The sequence below is a fragment of the Odontomachus brunneus genome, unplaced genomic scaffold (assembly GCF_010583005.1).
Source record: "Odontomachus brunneus isolate Ranch 3 - 2012 unplaced genomic scaffold, Obru_v1 Obru_scaffold_031, whole genome shotgun sequence".
In the NCBI taxonomy this organism is placed as follows: domain Eukaryota; kingdom Metazoa; phylum Arthropoda; class Insecta; order Hymenoptera; family Formicidae; genus Odontomachus; species Odontomachus brunneus.
The window spans coordinates 2,495,735-2,519,043 of NW_022639481.1; the positions used below are offsets into that span (position 1 = coordinate 2,495,735).

General features: G+C 41.1%; 2 protein-coding genes across 3 annotated transcripts in view; one reads left to right on the forward strand and one right to left on the reverse strand.

The window, feature by feature from the left end:
* Positions 1–23,309, reverse strand: part of LOC116843273 (mitochondrial inner membrane protein OXA1L) — a 155,605-nt gene that overhangs the window by 117,976 nt on the left and 14,320 nt on the right. The gene's annotated exons all lie outside the window — the stretch shown is intronic.
* LOC116843274 (LIM/homeobox protein Lhx9-like) lies at positions 1,248–14,407 on the forward strand. 2 transcript variants are annotated; one of them, XM_032813567.1, is made up of 7 exons: positions 1,248–1,869; positions 2,627–2,889; positions 4,248–4,613; positions 6,082–6,255; positions 6,974–7,197; positions 11,062–11,294; positions 11,568–14,407. In XM_032813567.1, exons 3-7 carry the CDS (start codon positions 4,288–4,290, stop codon positions 11,877–11,879), a joined length of 1,269 nt encoding a protein of 422 aa, XP_032669458.1. In that variant the 5' UTR covers positions 1,248–1,869; positions 2,627–2,889; positions 4,248–4,287; the 3' UTR covers positions 11,880–14,407. The 2 variants fall into 2 exon arrangements, with proteins under 2 accessions (XP_032669458.1, XP_032669459.1); XM_032813568.1 differs by lacking the exons at positions 1,248–1,869; positions 2,627–2,889 and having other exon boundaries at positions 3,864–4,613.

Genomic DNA, 23,309 nt, shown 5'->3' on the forward strand with positions numbered 1-23,309 from the left:
AAAAATACGTAAAAACACAATTATATCATAAAAAAGCAACATGATCTCGTGCGAGATTCATCGAATTGATGATAAAAATAACCAATTTGTGTGGTCACAATCCTCCAAAGAGATAGAGTGACAAACCGGTGTCAATATTAAAATTGCCATGGGAACACGTTTTTTGCCAGCTGGCGTCGTTTAAGTAATAATTTGTACCTGTATGCGTGACTGACGAGTGACTAACCACTCGCGTGTCACATCATTTCTCTTCCCAAGAGCTCTTCCCATCGAGATCCCCCGATTGTAAATTAATTGAGAGTGAAATGTGAGCGCACAAGCGAATGCTTTGCGACCGAGACGTAGACGTGAACGACTGGGCTAATCATGAATAATGAATGTAGCTTTAACGCAGCTTAGAATGTTCCCAGAAACACGAAATCGATGATGTTACCGGAAGCAGATGTTGTAGCGAATTGGAGTAACTCAATAACTGTACGAACGATATTTCGTCTTGCGCTGGCGTCACGCTGGTTTATCGATTCGATACAAAGTGCTTCCCTCTAAGTCGATTTTTCCTTTCTCTCGCAGAAATACACACACAGAGAGAGAGAGAGATATGTATCTTTGAACATATTTTTGCTATCCTTGGCTCTTTGATCCTTGAAAACTAAATAGTTTAAATCTTCAACAGACAGTTTAAACTTTAATTTAACATTACAAGCTCTGATTTTTCGAATGTTTAATTAAAAAAATTTCCATTAATTTTTCATCTATATTTAACGTAAAACATATAAATAACGAATTAATAAGTATACGTGATGAAATTCAACGATAACTAAAGGAAACTCGAAGCTATCATATATTAAAAGAATAAGACAACTCGTACGAGACGAAAGTAAAAGCGAGAAGATATAAAGAAATGATAAATTATGTAAGGATATTGCGGGCAGAATTTGCTGAGTTCGAGAGGTCCTCCAGGAAAACGCAGCGATGCCCGGAGAAATAACATTATCACCAATACCAGTAATAATGTGAATGACACCGACGACAACCACCAGCTAACACTAACGAAAGACAGACAACGGTAGAGTGCGACGGAGTGAACTACTTTTGCATAGAAGACAAAGAGAACGAGAGAGAAAGAGAGAAAGAGACAAAGGGTAAGCTACAAAGGCGCCGGCGCAGCGCGCAGACGCCCGGCGTCCCGACGTCTCTACCCCTGAAACCGGCTGCAAAAACCCCACCCCGCCGTCACCGCCCGACGAGATCGCAGCACGAAGGGGTCAACCCCGCTTCCCTGCCGTGGCGACGTCCGCCCCTGGCCCTGGGTGGCCGTTCCAGGATCGTAATATTATGCCGACGGGGAGCAGCTTCCCTCTCGCACGAATCTATCGCGTCTTTCCAACTTCCTTCTCGCACCGCGCCGCTCTCGCGAGTTTTCCGTTCGTAGGTTTCCGGCGGGCCAGTTTCCCGCTCGCAGGTTTTCCGCGCGCGCGAGTTCCGTCAGTGAAAATTCCTTTCGCAAATCTCTCGTTCGCCGATTTCCCACCCGGGCAAATTTCCCTCGCAAGTTTCGCGCTTGACAATTCGCGAAGACCTGGACCGGGAGCTTTTCCCCGCCTCACATTGCTCGCGAATTTTCCCCTCGTGACACTTTTACTCCCAAATTTCATCGACCGCGGACTGACGGCAAGCTTAACGTGGACGTGTGTGCTCATCGCAAAGAAAGCGTAAAAGGAGTGTTAGGATTTGGCAGGATAAGTCTAGTGCCGTGACCAGTGTTGTGACATTTTGCATCTTGGAAGCCGAAGGAAGAAAGGACCGACGTAGCCCGGGAAAGTTGAAGGATATAATGAGGATACGGTGCTTCAAATAAGGGATGAATTGGTGGGTGTAGGATAGAATCACGTTGTGCGACACGGTTATCCGACGGCTCGTGATGATGACTGCGGTTTCGTTGCGGATTGTGTTTGGTGGAAAACAGAGAATCTAAGGATCTAACGAACCACTGATGACTTAAAGATCTAACAATTTAAGATCACGTGGATTCAATTTTTAAAATCTGTAAAAATCTAATCACTCGAACTTTTGAATTTAAACCTGCCGTATTTTGTAATTACAATTCACAATTTTATCAGTGTCTTCTCCTAAAAATGTCAATGACTGTGGGTTGACTAGTGTTTCACTTTGGATAATCGGCAACGAGAATTGTAACCTAACCTAACGATCTTTCACAATAAAGAAAGCTTGAAATATTCTTTTTCTTCTTTTCAAACGTTCTAAATTAAGAACTTGATTATTACTTACTATACATTCATTGCATTTATTACATTTAAATTGTGTTTGTCATATTATAAAGTTGAATATCCTTCTTGAGGTCCAGATTAACCTTTCGAAGTTGAGAATTTGAGGTTAAAGAATACGCGATGACTTATTGTTGAATTTCCTATTAGCGAAACAATCGGCCAGACAACTCGTTAATAAGTACGTAACATGCAAACGATAGTTTAAAGTCGACACAATTTTGCTGACGTTATCGCATAAGCACATCTCGTCGCAGAGATTCTATTATCGCGAAATGGCAAATCAATGTCATGTAGAGGAATTATCCTCTCTACATTCTCGCGACTTTTCTCTTGTTCAGAGCATGATTGATGACCGCACCAACTGTCTGGCCGGCTCGAGGCAGCCGAGCTCGTTGGAGCGCTGGAATATCCGACGTTGAAACCGCGACGCAACCGAATTGGATTCTAGAAGAGTTCACGGGTCTAAGGTGACCGTGATTTAGATGAAAATAGTCAAGCGAGGGTAAATTCGACGAGTGGTTTGTCGCAGACAAACGAGAAGCGAAAAATCGCCGACGGGTAGAATTCGCCGTCGGATTTCCAGCTGTTTAACCGACTCTAGGTAAGTAAATAGAAAAAGAACGAGACCTAGCAATTATTAAAATTATTCGGATATCTTAGATATTTGCTTGAATATTTTCCGCGACTGAAGTAAGTAAAAGTATTCTTATAGGTCCTAACATTTTGAAAGCAGAAAGTGGTATAAGTTCCAAGCAGCATTTAATACAATACTTCATTGGCCGTAATCTAAACTCAATAATTTATTTCTTAGATTAATATAAACGCCTCATTAACGTGTAAATTAAAAAAAAATTAAAATTTATTACTATTTCTTTCTGCGATTTCAATTGGACAGTTGCCACTATCACTGACCCTGATACATGAACTACATACATTGATACATTGGCACTATCACTCTTATTACCTCAAACTCCGAGAACACTACTCCAGGTATACCACGAGGTAGTTGCACGCCTCAGACTTACACCATTATATGTATATGGCATACATGATAACAACTATTCGATTGAACTCTGAGCTCATGTTACACAAGTGTCTTCAGCTTCTTAAGTGGATAATTTTCTGAATTATAAATTGCCTTTTTATCTCATTTTTATGTTTTTTATCTAGTAACAATACATCGTAAACTTCAGTATTATATGTAACACCTGTTCGACAAATTATTACACACATTATTCTAACTGGTGTCGCGTAAGGACGCTGACATCTTCGTAAGGAAGGACGACACCTCGGCATTGCTCTCGCAGAAATAGCGCACCGACTGGTAAAAGACCCGACTGAGTTACTGCGGCGATTTGCGAGAGCTTCCGTTAATTAGCACCGCGACCGCGATTCGACCGAGAGTCGTTCATTAACGGGTCGCCGACCACGAATTGTTTTCATTCATCGGTTCTTCCTTGCGTATGCCACTCGGGCAATGTGTCCTGAATGAACATACCGGCGTGCAACATAACTTGTAAGGTTGCTCAAGACACTTCAACCTCGTCGTTGCCATTATAGGAAGGAAACGCCGGAAGACAATTTTCTATAAGTGAATAAGAACTGTCTGCTAAACTCATAAAGAGGCTACGATTATCACTCGCTCAATCAGTCATAATATACAGTACATTTTCCCTTAAGTCTCTCGAAATAAATATTAGCCCCCCAGGAGATATTTATTATACACATTATATATATTCACATTCTATTGCCCTCAATCCTTTGTAAAATAAGAAAATAGTCTTCCTCTCTTGCCTCGCGTCAAACATTTTGTTCTATACAGCTTTTTACGGTTTCTGACCGCAAACATTCTTGTATCCCTTAAGTTTCCCTACCTAGGTCAAAGGTTTTACGTTACACTCAGTTCTCAGATATGTCTGTGCAGCGTGTATCACGAAAGTTTGCGATAACCACTTGTAGAATGCAGCGGCATGCGTCGTAGCAGCGCGCGACCAGGGAAATGCTGAAGGAAGTTGGCTGCGGGAGTGCTACACCCCCGCCTGGGGACGGCGGCGGGGCAAACAATCGGCAGGTCGGCGTGAACGAGGGCGGCGGTGGCAGCAACGGCGGCGGCGGAGGTGGTGGCGGCTGTATCAGCGTCGCCGAAGGTACCCTTGGCTGCGGCGGCTGCGGAAGGGAAATCGCCGAGCGTTGGTATCTAAAGGCGGCTGATCGTGTATGGCATTGCGGCTGCCTGCGCTGCTGCCACTGCCGAGTACCCTTGGCCGCCGAGCTCACCTGCTTTGCTAGAGACGGCAACATCTACTGCAAGGAGGATTATTGTAGGTGAGTGCGATTTCACGTACGGAAATGTGTTGGAACTTACAGCGATGTCGCTCATGGGAAACAGCTAGGAACTGTGTTCTGCTACTTATTATTATATAAATTTCTTTTCGACATATCGCGCCATGTATAGCTTCTCTTAAAAAACAATTCTCTGCAAAAACTGCTTAAGTTTCGTTATTTTTTCCTGTCTTTTCGTGCAATTTGTCGCAAGATTAACGTCCGATAGTTATTATCCTGAACGACCTATAGGAATTATTTGATATAAAAAATAGAGAGATAACGTGTGGCAGTAGCATTTCAACAGCTGTTTTATGAGTCTAACGAATTGGTAATTTTAGAGATTAATTATCCAAAGAATTCATGACGTGTTTCTTCCTAAGATATTATCTAATTATAACTTTTAAAATACACACACAAATTCTGTCGATGTAACATTTCAAAAGCTTGAAATATTTGAAATTCAAAATACTTGGTAAATCCAACCACACATTCAAAGTTCAAAGATCCGAGAACTCAAAAACTGGCGTACACCAAAAACAATTCAAGCGTGAACGCGTAAATAAGTATACAAATATCTTATATCGTACGAGATTAAATGCGTTTGGCGTCGAGTATTTCAGGTTAAGAGTAAAATGAAAGACTGAAAAGCGCGTTCGTTAAGGCGAACAAGGGAGGAATTCAACAGCCGTTCTCCATGCAATATGCAACAACGCGAAGCCTTTGTTTCTGTCTACGCGAATGTGAATGGTCCGTTTCGATCGCTTTAGAAATTCATCTCAAGCAGAATTCGTAATACATACGCAACATTCGCAAAGCGAATAATGTATCATTAGGATTCCGAACATATATCTCTCCCAGATTTTTCTAATTCAAATCTTCAATAGGGCAAAATTGAGAAAAACTTAGTAATACATACAGTAAATGTTAGAGAAAATAACAAGAACTTTTAGATTTTTGAAATTTTAACTCAATTACAATTAAATTGCTACTCGATTGATATCAATACCCCAATAATCCAACATGATTACGGTAAAAATGGAATGTGTTGACACTTTGAAACTTGCACCTTTAACTTATAGTGTCTTATAGTGCTGAACAACGATATATCGTTGTTAGCAACACTTGCGAAAAGTGCCAACGACGATATATTGTTGCACATACGATGCTGCCGGACTATCCGCGTCGCGAGAGAACTCTGCTTTAAAACTAATTTTATAAAACGTTATAAATGGTTGAATTTTTCTTCAGAAATGATATTTTATGCTTAGATACATTTTTTTCGGTCGGCATTAAAAGGGTTAAAACTGAAAACTTTTAAATAACCAAGTTTTAATGCATGTCCTAAAAATAACTTCGAAAAATTCCTTTTAGCAAAGTTAAGGAATTTGACAACATTCGCGAATAAGAATTATTCTGAGATTTACGCAGTAAAAGTTAATACTTCAATCATCAAATTTTCTTATCACAGACTATTCGCAGTGTCCCGATGTTCTCGATGTCGCGCTGGTATCTCCGCTTCGGAATTAGTGATGCGCGCTCGCGAGCTGGTATATCATGTGGCATGTTTCACTTGTGCTTCCTGTGGCACCCCGCTCAACAAAGGCGACCATTTCGGGCAGCGGGATGGGCTAGTATATTGTAGGTGAGAAACGCGAGCATCTGATTATTACTATCCTTCAAAGGCCGTTTCTCCTTGTTATTAACGAGTTCGATGACGAGATTGACAGCAGCTTGAAGCGCTTTGTCGCACCAAGTCATTTCCCCCATCCACTCACTCTTTCCTCCCACGCGCTAATGACAGTTGTTGAGTACTAATGATGGTAATTGGAACGGATGGTCCCGTCTCGGGTTCTAAGAAAATAACTGCAACGACGTAAACTTCGATGTACGAGAACATGAGCACTTGTGAATGCAAAGATTCAAGGAAATCGATGCGATTCAAGAGTTTGAGAAAGCTGAAACGTCACAAAAATATAGTCACGAAGTATATAGGCAAAGAACAAGTAAAAATCAAGAAATTTAAACCATAATTCTAGTTGAAAACTAGACTTAAATGCCCAACATGTGATTTGTTTGTAAATTCTAACGAACATGAAATTGCGCAAGAAACAACAGATATATAAATAATATATATAATATCTGATAAAATATGCCCGGATTTAAATACTTCTGATAATTTGCTGAATTAGCTAATTTTCTAGCTACGTATAATTGATCTCTAAGTCCCACCCCATGAAATCCAACAACCATGTTCACGAAATCGAACTCGTTCATCGAACTCGACATGTAACGCGGAGGTCAGGTCGTCTATCGACTACTTGACAGAGAGGTTGACGACTGACGAGCACGTCGCTCCCAAGACCACACTACGAGTTGCTGTGCTGTGCTGGGGATTACGGAGGTGCTGCTAGTAACATCGAGGACATCGGCTCACCAGGAGTGTCGCCGCTGCCAGCTTACTACGAGCAGAACCCGATAGCCTCCTCCGGCACGGTGCAAAAGGGTCGGCCTAGAAAGCGAAAACTGTCGGAAGTCACCGGCTCCGAGCTTCCTGTCACGATGAGGCTGGCCGCTGGAGCGCTCGGTGAGTCAAGCCAATGTATGTTCCGCGATCTTGTACGATCGTGAACGATTTTCATCTAAGATCACTTGATAACGCGATTGTGTTTACTCGTGTTCACAATAACGTGCCACATTCTCTTCATCCCTTTCAATTGCACCATTTCCTCTTTTGATTACGCATATATATTTGGCGCTTACTGAGACAATAATATATCATTTTCTTTATTCTGATAATTTTATGAGCCTCAAAAGCTCATTTTATGAGCTCTTGAATTTTTTCACGACTAAAAGTGGTGATAAGAGTAATCAAAGTTTTAACATTAAGGATTCACGAATCTCAGTATCTCTACAAAGTTTTAACAACTTCGTGTCGTGAGAATTCAGGAGCCTGACTCGAAAAAAAGTCCCGTGACCTGACGATTCAAAGATTTAAAGACTGTGGTTCACTACTACTCTCTTTCATGCTTTCTCTACAATCCGCGCTAGAGCAAACAAGCTAATCGGCGCAGTTGCATTATTTACCGAGGAAGGGGTATAATGGGGCGTTTCTTCGTGCAAACATTTGCTCGGTCCTTCAGCCCGTTGCAGATGTTATTTCATATCGTACGCGATTATTTGGCTCGTTAATCGGACCGTTCAATATCGGCGGGTGGAATTCTTTGGTGAATTCTCGCACGCTGCGCAGATGTCTACCCGCTCAATAATTCAGTGTATGTGTGTGTGTGTGTGTGTGTGCGAATCTCCTATGAAAAAGATTTTTCTTTTACCTTGGTCTCACAAAATATTTGTTTCCTGTTCTAATTTTCACTTTCAAACATTCATTAGCTTTCTAAATAATAAATCGTAATGTAAGATGATAGTACAATAAAAATAAGGGATAATTTAAAATCATAGCGAGTATTATATTGGATGTGTGAATCTCATTGAGGTATTGAACTTGAGACAATCGCATATGAATCACGAAGTTAATCATTATGACAGATCTACTATTGTCACGAAGGGAATTCACGGATAGAAGACTTATGGTAGTGAGAATGAAAATTTCGTCGAATCGAATTTCAAGCTATTGATTTCTTTCTTCGTGTTCGCTCGACTTACGTCGTTTGTCGACTGAGCACACTGGTATCACACATTTAGATACGCGCGCGTGATTCTCACTGGTTTTATGGTCGTTTCGGTTTGGACGCAGACCAGGATGACGATGCGACTCGACCAGTACCGCGTGCGCGTAATTCCCAGCTATTTTATAATCGACAAGAGCGAGGATCACTCTCCCTGAACTACCGGTCGGAATTTACGACCAACAACCATAAAATCATCCATGAAGTCCTGTGCGCGCAACCTCAGGTGGGAACAACCGGCCTGAGAGAAAGAGCCTTGCCGTTTTATTGTCTTTATATATAATTGGGACAGTTTTTGCGAAAGAGACATGCCGACGACGAGATCTCAAGCTATCCCACATCTAGACGCGCGCCGATCGACGGTAGATTGCGAAGGCCCTCATAGTGATTGGTCCCTCGCATCGAATTAAGAGAATGTCAACTCGGTCATCTCCGATAAATTTCTAATCGTTACATCTGATATGTTAGATACAAAATAGACAAATTTTACAAAATCGTCACAGATCGGAGACTCAAAAAGATCAAAAAAATTTCCTATACTCTTGGATACAACTCAGCAAACACCAAGTAACATAACATCAATGTTACTATTAGCTACTGTTTACTGGGAAGTGTTCTGTACAAGTCTCAATGAAGAGCATACATTCAGAAAGAATTGTGTATTTGTATGAAACGTTTACATACACTAATCCCGTATGGCCAAACTCATTTCATACTACTTCGCACCAAAACCGAAAAAGTACTGACCTTGCCACGGAGGGAGAACTCGCGAATCTCGGGGAAGTCCCTCCAAAGGGTAAATTCGGCGGATTTAGCGGTTTAAGAATGAGATTACAATTTGTCAGAGCGAGTTAGAAGCCAAAATCGTCGAGGCCGAGGACCGAGGATCAACGAAGAAACGAGAGAGGTATTCCCGCTGGCGATACCGGCAAGAAACTCGCGCAGGCGGCATTATAGTGCTCCGACCGGCCATTCTGCTGGAAGTAACCGCACATTGGCCACAGCAGCATTCTTTTCCGGGCAGATCGGCCAATCGATGCATCTCTCGACGCCGATACCTATCTGTCACTGTCCGCCGGGACCCGAAGCCGTTCCTCTTTCTGGAGAGACAGAAAGGCCTCGCCGAGAGTCGAAAGCCGCGCCGGGAAAATCCTATTTCGATTCGATTCGCGTGTAACACGACGCCGCAACTGGAAGCTTGTCCTTTTTAGCCGCTCTTTCTCTCTTACGTCATCCGCAAACAAAATGAAATAAACGCTCTGGTTTTTGGGAAGGATGGCATTTGCAGTTTTCTTCTCGCCTTTTATCTTTCTTCTTTTATTATTCTCTTCAAAAGATAGGTTACTTTAAAGGACAAAGGTGATTTTTGGACAATACAGCGTCTCACTGCGCTATCGCGTCGCTTTCAAACATGTAGAGCTGATCGATCAACGGTTATGTCATCGTGTACGAATTTATCTGAGTTATGGTGAACGGGGATAAAGAAGCGTGGAAAGGGAGTCGCAGGGAAGAGAACGAGTGTGCAGTTGCAGTTGTTGCGCGCCGGCGGAGCGAAGGAACGCATCCAATAAATAAGACGACGAGGGTAACCATTAAATTCAATCGGGAGAAGAACGGGTTCCAGTCGGCGAAGAAGGGATGAGGGGGAGGGGCGAGAAGGGATCCCAGAAGTAAATCCCCGAGCACGTATGCGCCATTACTGTTTATTGTTCCGAACTTCCATTCCCAACGGAATCTGCTGACGATCTGCCGGTTCGTCAAAGAGAGAAAGAGGCTTCGAGAGAAGGAGAGGATAAAGAAAGAAAAAGCTCTCTTTCGCGAACAACCGCACCGCCTTTGGAATTTCCTTTTTTTTCTATCGAGGTGAACGACACGCATTTCGTTTTTTCTCGGTTTGGACGATTGAAAAAACATAGTTATGTTCGAAAAATCGGAAAGAAAAGTGTGTTACGGAAAGGAATCGATTCTTCGAATCTGTCGGAAGAGTTAAAATCCTTCTAAGGATTTCCTACGCCGTTCGTTCGACATGGGCCACGGCATGAATTAAAGAAGACTACGGAGTGAAGAATGGGTAGAGGTGACAAAGAAATATTAGGTAGCAGACGATTCGTGGATTTTTGTATGGTAATTCTTAATGGGAAAGCGTTCGAATAAGTTCAAATACTCATGACGACACATACATTCGACATCTGAGAAACCTGCACACAAGAAAATCGGTCGAATTAACAGTACAATAAACAAGCAAAACGCATTTTGGTTGAAGAGAACGGAATTTCTAATTCTTAAAGCCGAATTTAATTCGCAAGAACCAGAAATTCTGTTTCCTTCAAGCAAAACGGTTTATTCATTATCGCGTTAATTCAACCACTCCTTTTTCTCTGAACACTTTCCAAGTCCTTGAAATTTCCAAGTTCTTGAAACTATGATAATTTCAACGATTTTAAGATTTCTTTTATAATCTTGAAATCTCTAGTCTCTGATAGTTAGCTTTGAAGTCTTCAGAAGATCCTGGAAGTTTTGAAACTTTCGACGCTGCAACCTACTATTTTTTACACGTACGAACATAAAGGAGCTCGATGAACTCAAAGTGTCAAAGTATAAAAGATCTATGACAATATTGTTCTTTGTTCCTCTCCGCCGCATGTTGCTTACGCGCTTCAAGTCGAGCGAGATTCAAGACTTGAGTTTCAAGATACGTGATATCAATGATTTCACGAGTTCGCATCGCGTAAAAAGACACTTTCTAGCCGACGTCGCCATTGCAGAACTGCTGCATCCCACTGAACTGTCCTCGTCGATGGAGTCGCTAGCATACGACGCGTCCGTAGGCTCTCCGGGCCCGGTGCACCAGAGCCAGCGGACGAAACGCATGCGTACCAGCTTCAAACATCATCAATTGCGAACCATGAAAACTTACTTTGCGTTAAATCAAAACCCGGATGCCAAGGACCTCAAGCAACTCGCGCAGAAAACCGGCCTATCAAAAAGGGTACTGCAGGTGAGAGACCCTACGTTCTACTCGCGCTTTATGTGTAGAAAATGAAACAATTATCATGAAGCTATATATCGAAACAGAAGCTATTTAAATTCATCATATTAAACTACTTTGATCGTAAGCGTTGAACAAATTTAGACCAACATCTTTTACTCTTTTGCTTCTCGGAAGGTGCAAATGATTATATTATAGCCAAAAGTAATCATTGTTGTGTGGAAGAGCGGTTACAAGCAATTCAAATAATGCATTCCTTCGATGTTGCACGCGTCTGTTTAGGTATGGTTTCAAAACGCGCGTGCGAAATGGCGGCGGAATCACATGCGGCAAGAGAGCAGCAACGCTGGCAGCAACGTCGGTTGTTCCGGAACGCCGGTGTCCTCCAGCACCGGCAGTTCCCCGAACGTCGGTCCAACCGCCAGCATCCTTGGCGACAGCAACAGCATGCCCTCGACCTCCATGGAGGAGTTACACGCTCTTCATCATCTGCACTCCGGCGTCTCCTCTCAGGTCTCCTTCTCGGATCTCTATAGACGACGGCTCGAGATGGAAGAGGATGCTTACAGCAGCCTCTCTAGCCATCTTGGATGAGGGACTATTACGCTTTCTCGAGGATCAATTCCGAGGAACTCGGCAAGTCGATGACAAAACCATCATCGTTTCTAAGAAGAATCACTGATAAACGTTCGCGTTAGCTACTGTTCACTTATCATGGCAACGGTCGCCACGTTTGAGTCTGGACTGTGTTCCGAAATATCCAAAGTGATTCTTGTTGTGGTGATTTTTAAGATAACTATTTCGATTTCACGACAGCCTGCATAGATTAATTCCATGCAAAGCAAGCTTCAATCGAAGCAAAAACATACGACTGGTTCCTCCAGGATTCGGAATTCGACGTCATTTTCAAGACAGAATAAGTAATGGGGAAATGTTCGAAAAAAGATGACGTTGAACTTTATGAAGGAAGTGACCCATTGAAGAAAAGGTGATCTAGTCAGATAGAGTCTAGCGGGTAATTTTGAGGACGATTATGTTTATAAGTAATCAGTGATAATAATCATAGTTCCATGCACATCCGAATTACCAAAGATTACTAGAGGAGGATAGTAAGAATGTAATCTAGATATGTATACAAAGAGAGTGTACCATTAGCGAATACGTCGATAATTATCGATTAATGGGGCCTCGAGTACTAATCAATGTATGGGGTGTTTCAAGAAGACGCATATCAGCAACAAGTATGTGTATTCCTGAAGGAATTCGACAAAAAATTTTTTGGTATAGATTTAAGTCACTTAAAAATGTTTATAAAGGTTTAATATATTATTTAAATTTTGTCCAATATTTCATTCAAGTTGCGCATCGTGAGAAATACGCCAATGCTATCCAATATATCGTATGAATCTGCATCCGTTTGGAACACCCTATACAATGTTGCGGAAGTAGTATGGCTAAACTAAACGAAGACTTGTCTATGCGGACGGACACGAACACTGCATGTAACGAAATCCTTTCATTTGTCCTTGTTAATTTTACACGGAACTTCGCGTGCAGTTAATTTTCATCGGCTTCGCTCCGCCATCAACCCACCAAACTCAATCGATCAAATATTCATCGATAAATCTATTGAGTACGATCGCGATTATTGAATACTGAGAAGTGATTTAGATACATTCTAGATGACGTGGATACGCGCAATATTATAGACAACTAATAATTTATTATAACTGTACTTGCAGAATATTAATGATGATTTCTATATTAAACACGGAATAGAATACAGCACTGAACTCTTCATTGTTATAAGGAGAAGATCGCAAACACGAGTTGATGAGATTCGACGATCGAGAGAACATTACATAAAGCCCGATGGAAATCTAAATAAGTGTCCGCGACTTTTATATTTAGCGGTGTAAATGATGTACGAAAGAGTTCTTAAAAACGGCGTTCCTCTGCTCGTGCCAAAACGTAGCTAAGAAACAAATTTTTTAACGAGCTGCTTGAATTCAAAGGACATGATATATTTTTGCAAATCGCAGCACACTCGATATTCGCGAGCCATATCAAGAATAAACGATCTCCCGTCTCACAAATCTTTCACATTATGCGTTCTTGTATTCACTTTTCTCCTCCAAATTGTCATCTTTGAATTCGAGCAATGTTAAGCACACATACACACGTGTTTGACGAAAATATGTGCACAAAGTTGCGAATAAAGGCTAGGATGTCACAAGTTTGTGGGATTTTAATCAGGTTCAACCCCTCAAGCGTATATAATGTCATAGAATATCGTAGATTTAATATTTTTCCAATATTGAAGTATTAGAAACGTGGAATATCGCGGGGGAATTATTGAAGTTAGCCACTGAACAAACTATTTTCACAAAGTCTGATCATCGTTGATAAGCCTTCATTTCTAAACTATCGATCCTTTTGGAACTTAATTTTAAAGCATATTTGAGGGGCTGTGTAAATAATACGCGCAAGGTTTTACGGAAATTTGGAGTGTGTTACGAAAATCATCAACTTAATTACACAAGGCGTTTATAAGTTAATTTTAAAAAGCCAAAGAAAACTGTGTGAGACTGTGAAAATTATTTGAGAAATTTATTTACGTATTTCAAAAATTAACAACACTCCGGAAGAAATATATTGAATATTTTCCTAAATATTTCTATATTTTCTATGCAATTTCTATGCAAATATTTATATTTTGCTTGCTTACTTGAAAATAAGTCGAAATTGTGAATATTTTATACCCTTTACGACGTATCTTGCGTACGAAAGTTGACGTTTACGTAACGCTCAACAGAGAAAATTGATAGATCGCACGTTAGGTATCTGTAGTATAGCGATGATTAAGTGTACATGTTAAAGAGCGAGGCAATTATTTCCAACTGTATAGATAAATTAATGTGCTATATTCGAGTGCAACTAGTGACGCATAATAAACAGTTACGTACGTCTCGACTTATAGACGTAACTTGTTCTCTTCTCTGACTTGCTTCACCTTTTCCGTCCAATCTGGGGAAGATAAATTTATTTTCTAATTAGTATAGCGGGTAAATATAACCAAGACTCGTATGTGCTTCTTCAACGAATCACGATAAAAATTTTAAAAGATTGATCCGTTAAGGCATATATGTGAAGCGATTTGAAGTTGTTATTCTTTTCTTTTCATGTAAAATCGATTATATTTCCAATTTAAGGAAATTGCAAACACTCATATAGCAAAAGTTCCGGAATTTATATGTCGTAGGCAGGTCCTTTGTACCTCTAATGATACAAACATTCAGTAATTTATGCAAATTCCGAAATCTTTACATTGAATTGCATTCAGTGTTCCAGGTGAAGAAATTTCTTCATTCAAGTTCGAAGAGACTTAACCTAATATTTCTCCATTGACATTCTCCACCATCTACCATATGTCATCTTACGGAGACGCTACTAACCTTCTCATCACACGCGAGCATGCTTTTGCCGCTCTCTTGAGAGGTGCAACTGCGAGTTCTAATTAGCATCAAATTAGGTATTTAAGGATTTAACGTTTGTGCCTTCTACCAAAAATGAATAAGTCGAAAAGAAGATATGACGACAAAGACAACGACGACGACGATGACAACAACAACAACAACAACGATGATGACGACGACGATGACAACGACGACGACGACGAATAATAATAAGAAGAAGATAAAGAAGAAGAAAAGGCAGAAGAAGAAAGAGCAGAAGAAAGAAGAGAGCAAGGGTTCTACTTAGGGGTTATACCAACATAGCGAGCTCTCGTGTAAATTGTAAGCCTCTTGAGTCGTATAAGTGCACCGCATGCCGTATATATTTTGTTGGCGCTCATATAAGTTAATTTTCAATCTATATGCGGGTTCTCTCGGATGGTGCGCGGCGACTCATCAACGAAATGAAGAAATTGAGACTCTCGTTAATATTTAATGAGCAGGCGCGCGCGAGCGCGAGCGCGGATACAATGGCCGTTGGTCCCCGGGCCCGACGCCGGCGGGCCTCGAAATATCACCTCTCCGAGTCGCGTCGCGGACGCGCATTTACATGCACACGATTCGGTTCCCGGGAGTCAAGCGAGTAAGAAGTTTCGGCCGTATCCGTGGGTTCCCGGCGTATTTTCTCCGTGAGGAAGCCTTTTACAGAGCCGGCAGGTGCGCGCGCGCGCGCGGCGGCTCGTTCCTCCTTTTGGACTGGTCATCGTGAAATATAAGCAATTGGCGTTCGTTTGCTCGTGTGGTCTTCCGATTATTCTCCTACCTTCCTTAGCTTTTGCGCGAAATGAATAACCCGTTGTTTCTCGTTGACGGGAGAAATATTTGCACGCTCGATATACCGGGACGATTTTATTTTAACGATGCGCCCGACGTGTCTGCGAAAGTTGGACAAACAGTACGTTCGATTAAGACTTCCGTCGATCCAGTTATGAGTTACACATGTTTTTAAAATTTATTCTCGATATTTTTAAGTTTCGTGAATATAATTTGCAATTATTGTATCTTGAAGTTCGTTTAGCGTTCCTCGAATTCTCACACGGAGAAAGCAGTATGGTTGCTTCACACATAAATCTGGTTGTGCCAACCAGATTCAATATTGGATCTGATTAATACAACCAGATTTATGTGTGGGCTAGCTATACTGTTTTTTTTCATGCAACATTTCTAATCGCACGATCCGAACATCAGTTAGAATGTTTTGAACTTCTCAAGACTCGACGTCTTGGGGAAAGTAGTATGTACTTTGAACCGAGATTATTTATTGATTGATCATTTACAAGCGTTTATACGAGTTGTCAGCTTCACTTGAAGATTGCCCGACCTTTGACACTTCCAACAGATAGCGGCGTGCTGATTGGGAGTGACAGGTTGCCACGAAGTTCGCAATCGCATGTATTCTGATCTACTGGCAAGAGGCAAACAAACGGAGAAAGGAAGACCGCCTTCCATGACCGATCGAATTTTACGTTAATTAGCTAAGCGTCGTTAAGTCACACGCGAGGCCGTCCAGGTGTCACGAGTAATAAAGGGCCTGCCGTAACAAGAAACACGTACGAGCAAATTGGTATTTCCACAAAAAAAAGATCTTAATTTAATATAATAATAACTTAATATAATAATATCTTAATATAATTAAACGTATTACATTAGAATTTATTCATCTTATATTGATTTTACTTGAGCGAATCAGAGATCATGGTGTTCTAAAGTTAACACCATTAATTATACGCGCTAAAAGTTTGTTGGTATTTTAGAAGGACAAATATCAACATCTAAATATGTGGACAATATACAATATTGTGGTTTTTTAATTAACCAACATATTATATTTAATAACATGTATAGTAAGATCGTTATGTGGTAAACTGCGTCGTGATATCTTTTAATTAGAATAACAGATTAAAATTTTGTTCGCGAAATTTACTTTAATTATAAAGAAGTAGACGGGGGATTAACCATGATTAAAATTTCGTGAAATAAAACGAAGAGTCCATATCAGGCAAGGGAGTTTTAAGATTCTTGTTGAATGATCGTCGGTATCCGGTCGAACCCTATATTCGAAATTGCTCGCCGATTTTCAGCAATTTGGACGCGCAAATCGTGCCAATTTCCTAGGACTAGGAAACTAGTGTTAAATTCCGAAAATCACTAAGACGACAAAAACTATCTCGCACCCAGGCAGAAGACGCGACCGTCGTGCTGCAGCGCGCCACCCTTTCGGTAAAAAACGCGTCTCGAGAATGAAGGACAATGGGGAGGACTGTAGCCGTTACCGACGTCGAAAGATGTCCGAGCGGCTTAAAAAGTGGACCAATTTTCGGTAATTTGTACGCGAAGGCTCCTTAGACGTGCACACATTCACAGGAGAGAGAAAGAGAGGGGACCGGTCAGGGAGGGCATCCAGTTCCTCCCAACCCTTCTAACCATCAAAAAAAAAAATGGGCGAATATATACGCGAATATTTACAGGAGATGTAAACGGAAAGGATTATTCCAGGGGAAGAACGAAGGGGAGGATCCACAGAAGTCTACCTTTGAGGAAAGGCTATAAACGAGTCTGGTCGATAATCTTTTGTTCTGTCAAACGTTGGACGCGCCTGTTCCCTGAGGAAGTCGCCTCGTTCAAGGGGAGGAAAATGTGGGAGAGAAAGAGAAAGAGAGAAGAGGAGCAGGAGAGAGATGAGACAACGAGGAACGAGACTTGAAGAGAAGTTTTTATTTGGGTGGCTGTGAAAGCGGCGAGACTGGCGATCGTCCATCCTCGGCTCGATGTATATAGGGTGTTTGGTAATTGATGGTACAAGTGAGAAGGAGTGATTGCTTGAGAAGGGACACGGTGGTTTTGACATGTTTTTATGTAAAGATTCCATTTTTAGGCGCACAACTCGAAATATTAAAAGTTCAAAGTCCAATATCAAAATTCGATGATTATGAAGAACCTTAACGACAAGAAGTCTAAAAAATTCAAAATTCGAAGTATCTCAACTTTCGAAAACTTGAATGCATGAATTTTTATAACGTTCATAAATATCTTAAGATCTCTTTAATGTCATAATGTGAAGTAAATATATATATATATATATATATATATATATATATATAATACGAAAGATTGACATCACTAACATTTTCCGTAAATCACGTATTTTAGGATAACAAAATGCAAATCAATTTGTCCCGCCAAAGTGTCACCTGAATGTCGAATGTTATGTATCGCAAAATTTGGTATTAAGAGCTCCCTTCGAATTGAAACAATGATGTGCAGCAGTTGACTGAAAATTTAATAGGGTTCTATCGAAGAACTCGCATTGATTACAGACGCGTAACACGTGTGCACACGTGTATCCCCGACACATTCCCGAGTAAGAAGGGCGGCTGGTCAGCTGCTATTCAGCACACCATTGCTCTCGCTGATATCGTAGGAGCATAGTATTTCTTTCCTGCTTTTCGTGTTACTCCCCTCTCCCTACAACGTTCCTGGACCGTTTCTCTTCCTCCTTTCCGAGCCAATACGACGATAAGATTCTGCCGCGGTCCCTGCCGATTCGATTGCTCGATAGAAGCGGCCGGACACAGCAGATGGCCGCCGAGAGGGTGACAGAGGCACGCGTTACCAGTGTATGTCGGTACGCAAGAAAATGCCGCGCGCGGAAACTTCTTGTTTTGGTACACTCAAGTGGACCCACCACCCGGCTCTTTCTCTGGTACACCGCAAGGCGATGCAGCGGTGCGGTGTCGTTTTATTTTTCTTTTCTTTTTACGTGAAGCCGAGAAAAAGTCGAGCGCGTCGGTCCGCGACCGCCGTTACGTTCGGTCTTTTATTATTTTAGGGTGATTAATACAAAGTAAAATCCAATCGCCATTTTTTTAAGATCGCAATACTTAAATTTGTAACCGAGATTTCAAGCTTTTTATATTTCCTAAATATATACTTTATATATCAATATTTTTTTTTTAAATATAACAAATTTTGTACGTACTTATGTGTGTATATAAACGGGATATTTAACTTTAATGGATATTCGCGGTGAACGTTTTATATACGTGTAATATACGCCCGTCCGAGTTCTCGTTATGAATATGCATGACAGCTACTTTATGTTCGCGTAATTCGCGGTCTCCGGAACACGTTTAATGGACGCTCGTGAAGGATCTATTCCGACAGGATACCCCTTCGCGAAGGGGTGCGTGACGCCATTTCATCTCGTTTCTTTGCCCTCCCAAGAATAAAGAAGGACATCACTCTTTTTGTTTTCTATCCATCCCAAGATACAAATTATCATTTGTAATTATCTATAATTGGAGTTGTCCTTTTATCAGGACGATTAATTATATTTTAATATTGATACGTATAGGATACCTCATTACGATATTTCCGCGCTTATTAATTAAAATAGAGTCGATTTAATAATGAATAACAGAAGGCTGGAAATTACAGAATAACTTTATATCAAAAGTTATTAAAACTTACAGATGTAAATAATCCAACTATTGTTTTAACAACCTTGTCATTTAAATAATTTTATTTTCTATGTGTCTGTAGCTAGAAAAATGAATTTATATGTGATGTGTATGTATGTATATTTATACACATTTAGAGAGAGAGAGAAAAAAGAGGAATAAAAGGGAGAAAGAGAGAGAGTGTGTGTGTGTTTCTCATTGAAACAGCAGCGGCAGATGCTATTGAATATGGAGAACAGAAAAGGAACGAAAGATGGCCGCGCGGGTATCCGGCATTGTCTACCAGAGTCTTCGTTGTAAATAATGTCTCTCCATGGCGGCGAACCAGAAGGTCGGAGAGTTGGCAAACTGTACGCGGTCTGGTTGGCCCTTCACTATCTCTCTCTCGTTCTTTCTTTTCCTCTCTCTCTTTCTCTTTCCTCCCTCAGTTGCTCTTTCTCTCTCTCTTTAAAACCTGTCGCACATAAACTGATTCGATCCCGATGTCTCCTTGCGCGGGACTCTCATTGGCCACCGCAGTCACGCCGCTCGTTTTGTTCGCTTTGTCTCTTGTCCCCCTCTCACCTGCCCTCTACACTCTACGGGACCAAGATCACCCTTTTTCTCGTTCTCCAAAGGTCCCAAATATTCGCGAAAGTTACGTGGCTGAACGGTCCGTCGAGCGCGTAAATCCTCGTCGAGAAGACCGTCGAGAGGGCAGAAGAGATGGTCTCTCACTCCTTTAACGAGTCACTCGCCGAACGCGATTCTGTGGGATCCACTTCCGAGCAGCCCTTCGAAGTAGTACTATTAGTACAGATCTAGTTTCTGTCTCTATACCAGAATATCCATTACTCAAATCGCGGGTAATATTCAAGTAGTAAGGAACTAGTTATAAATTTTCACAGAAACTGACTTCGCATCAGTTGATTTTGTCTTTCATTTTTCCAGCCGGTTACTCTCGGACATTAACACCACTACTTCGAAAAGTTTTGAAGGATCTCTTGATTGAAAGACGTATCGATATCGGTAATTCAAGTTGAAGTACTGTGAATTGTCGAGTAAATCAGTACAACCGATGTGTCAAGGAATTTTATTAAATAATATTAAAAATAAAAGGTCGCGCGCGCACGTTATAATTTAAAAGAATTTAGTTTCGAAATATTTCAAAAGGTATTCATTTATCTTGCGACAAATCATGATTTGCATTTGACCCACCGATTGTCAACGGCATTGACTGATATTACGAATAACTACGAGGTACATGCTATTCATGGATAGCGATTATAGCCGCGTTAATGTCTGGAAAATGTAACGCGTGAACACGTGCAGAATAATGAATCCCAAGCTTCCTTAAACAAATCTGATATACGCCGTAGTATCGCTTCGCGTGTCGTCATTGAATACGAATGCATTATACATACGGTAGATACGCGTCGTATGTATCGTATGTGTCGTTTGTCACGTTTTGTGCTATCGTGTTTTAACGATGCGTAGCGTCCGATTAATTTCATTAAAATTATCGCAGTTATTTATATAATCCATTTACGTAATCGCTTCGGTTAACTTTGAGATAACTAAACCGTTTAGTTATTTTTATATGGAGTACTTTATTGCATATCTCTGTGTTGTGTGTTTCGAGTTAAAATTGCAAGTTTCTTACTAATTATATTGAGCACAAGGAAAGAAATTATTTTAGCGTTTTGTCATCGACGTTATACCGAGTGAGCCGCGGTGATTATCATGCTGTAGTGAAATATATTCTCAGTGTTGATGTGTTATGCGATTTTGTAAAATATGGAACTGCAATTAATATTTTCCTGCTGTATTTTGTTTCGCGCACGCGTCATCATCATCTAAATTCTGAAATCCGGTGGGTTTTCGAAGATCCACCCTATACATGCTCCTATCTCCGATGGGTAGGCAAAGAGAAGGGGTGGGCGATGGTTTGCCACAGTGCGAGTTCACGTTTCGCGGTCTTTTTTCTCGGATTATCCAACCGGCGCATCGCTTATTCGTGTATCGACCTTTTTCGTCTTTTTAGCCCTTTTCTCCAAGAGGGCGCAGGGAGGATTCTTTGTTTGCACCGAGTTTCTCTCCAGGAAGAGCAAGAGAGTCGGCTGAGGGAGAGGAGATAGTGGCCATTGTGGCACGATCTGGACAAAAGTCGCTATAGCGACGGAATTCAAAGGAGCTGAGGAATGGCGACCAATGCAAATTGAAGCTTTTTTCTCCCTTCATCTTTCTCATTGGCTGCTACAATGTACATATGAACTTTCGCGAACACACATTGCCTCTAGAGAGTAAGCTAAGTACAAAAAACAACGAGATATATCTCTCTGTAAGTATACACGAAATTTGGAATATTTAATACTACAATGAACTACAATAAACAATAAAATATGAAAGATTACGAAGAGGATTATTTTGATGTATAAAAAATACATGTGCAATATAACAGATAAAAAACATACGAGATATATAAATATAGAAAAGCACTACTTTTTATGCAAATCTTAAAGCGAATCCTTATTCTGATTGCTGATTTCGATCCTCGAAAAACGTGTATAATCGGTAAATCCTTGTCGCTAGGGAGAAATTTCGTGAATGGAACCTCCTAGGAGGCACCATTTATTCCGGAGTTAATTCGCTATCGTACCTGTCGAACGCAACCTGACAGTGGCCGAGAGATTTACTCCCGATCGGTTGATAACCCAGCAGTGGCCATGTCTGCTATGTCTACAGGGTGTTTTTCAAGCAACGCTTCACGAACGCGAATATACCCTCCGGTGACTCAGCCGGCCACTAAACGGACACAGATAAATATCCCACATTTTCTTCATCCGCCCTTTATTAATACGCGTCGCGAAAATAAAAGAAGAGAGCGCATAATTGTGACACCAATAAATGTCAGTGCCCGTCAGCGAGCTGAAGATTTATGTTAATAGGATTGAAATAGAACTACGTGCTGAAACCAGATTAAGCAATTCGTCTACATGGCGATACAACTAATTGATTACAAAAGTGAAATATGTGAAAAGAAAAATTTTTAAGTATTTTTTTACATCAAAGCACGACACGAAAATACATAAAATGATACTAAAACCGAATTATTATTGACAATTAGAGAAGACCCAAGTTTTTTAAATTTTAAATCTACGATCTGAAATGTCGAAGAAGGAGAAATTTGCGAGAAACGCGCGCAAACGTTCGACTTGACAGACTATCGTATCGTGACGAAAATTTTTCGACTTGAAACTCACGCGACCAACTAGACTGTGTTCGATTGCTTGTCAAGTAGCCTGGTATACGTGTAGCCCGTAGATTAGGAACTTGCGATACTCGTTCCTTAGTCCGTGCGAAGACGAGGCAGCTCATTTCCTGTACGAGTCAAGTGATTTGACCTCCCCTTCCACCTCTTTCTCTCTCTCACTCCCTCTAGCTATCTCTCTTTCGAGTGGTTTAACGAAGCATTTACACGCGGGAGAGCGGTAGGTCATCGACGAGAAGCTATTCATCACTAATTTCATCTCGCCTTCCGACCGGCTCCTTTCGTGGGCGCGATTTGTTCCGAAGTGGCGTTTAGGCCCTTCGGAGGAGTGCGGCCCCGAGAAGTTCGGCTTCTTAACGCGCTATAACTCAATCGAATGATGAGCCATGGGACACGCCCCGACCCCGCGTCTTTCCCCATAACTTTGGGACTTTTCCTGGGAAAAATAGAGAAGCGCGGCGGTGTACAACGGTAAATATAAAGCCGCCTGCTCAACCTTTCCCTGCCGCCACAACACATATTGCTCTTTTCTGATTATTCATTATTGACTTTTTCGACTGTAGATTGCCTTCACGTTTCTACGATATTCTGTGGCATAATATGAAAGCGGTATGGACGATCATTAAATTCAAAGGAAAATTTATTCGCGATTCGTACTCCATTTCACACCAAATGATTCTCGAATATAAATTCCAGACTGCAAAATTTCAAGCAGTAATGCAAATGTTAAATATTTTATCAGAAACGAGCATGGTAGGATATTCTTATAATTATACATTTTTTAAAGATCATAGATTCT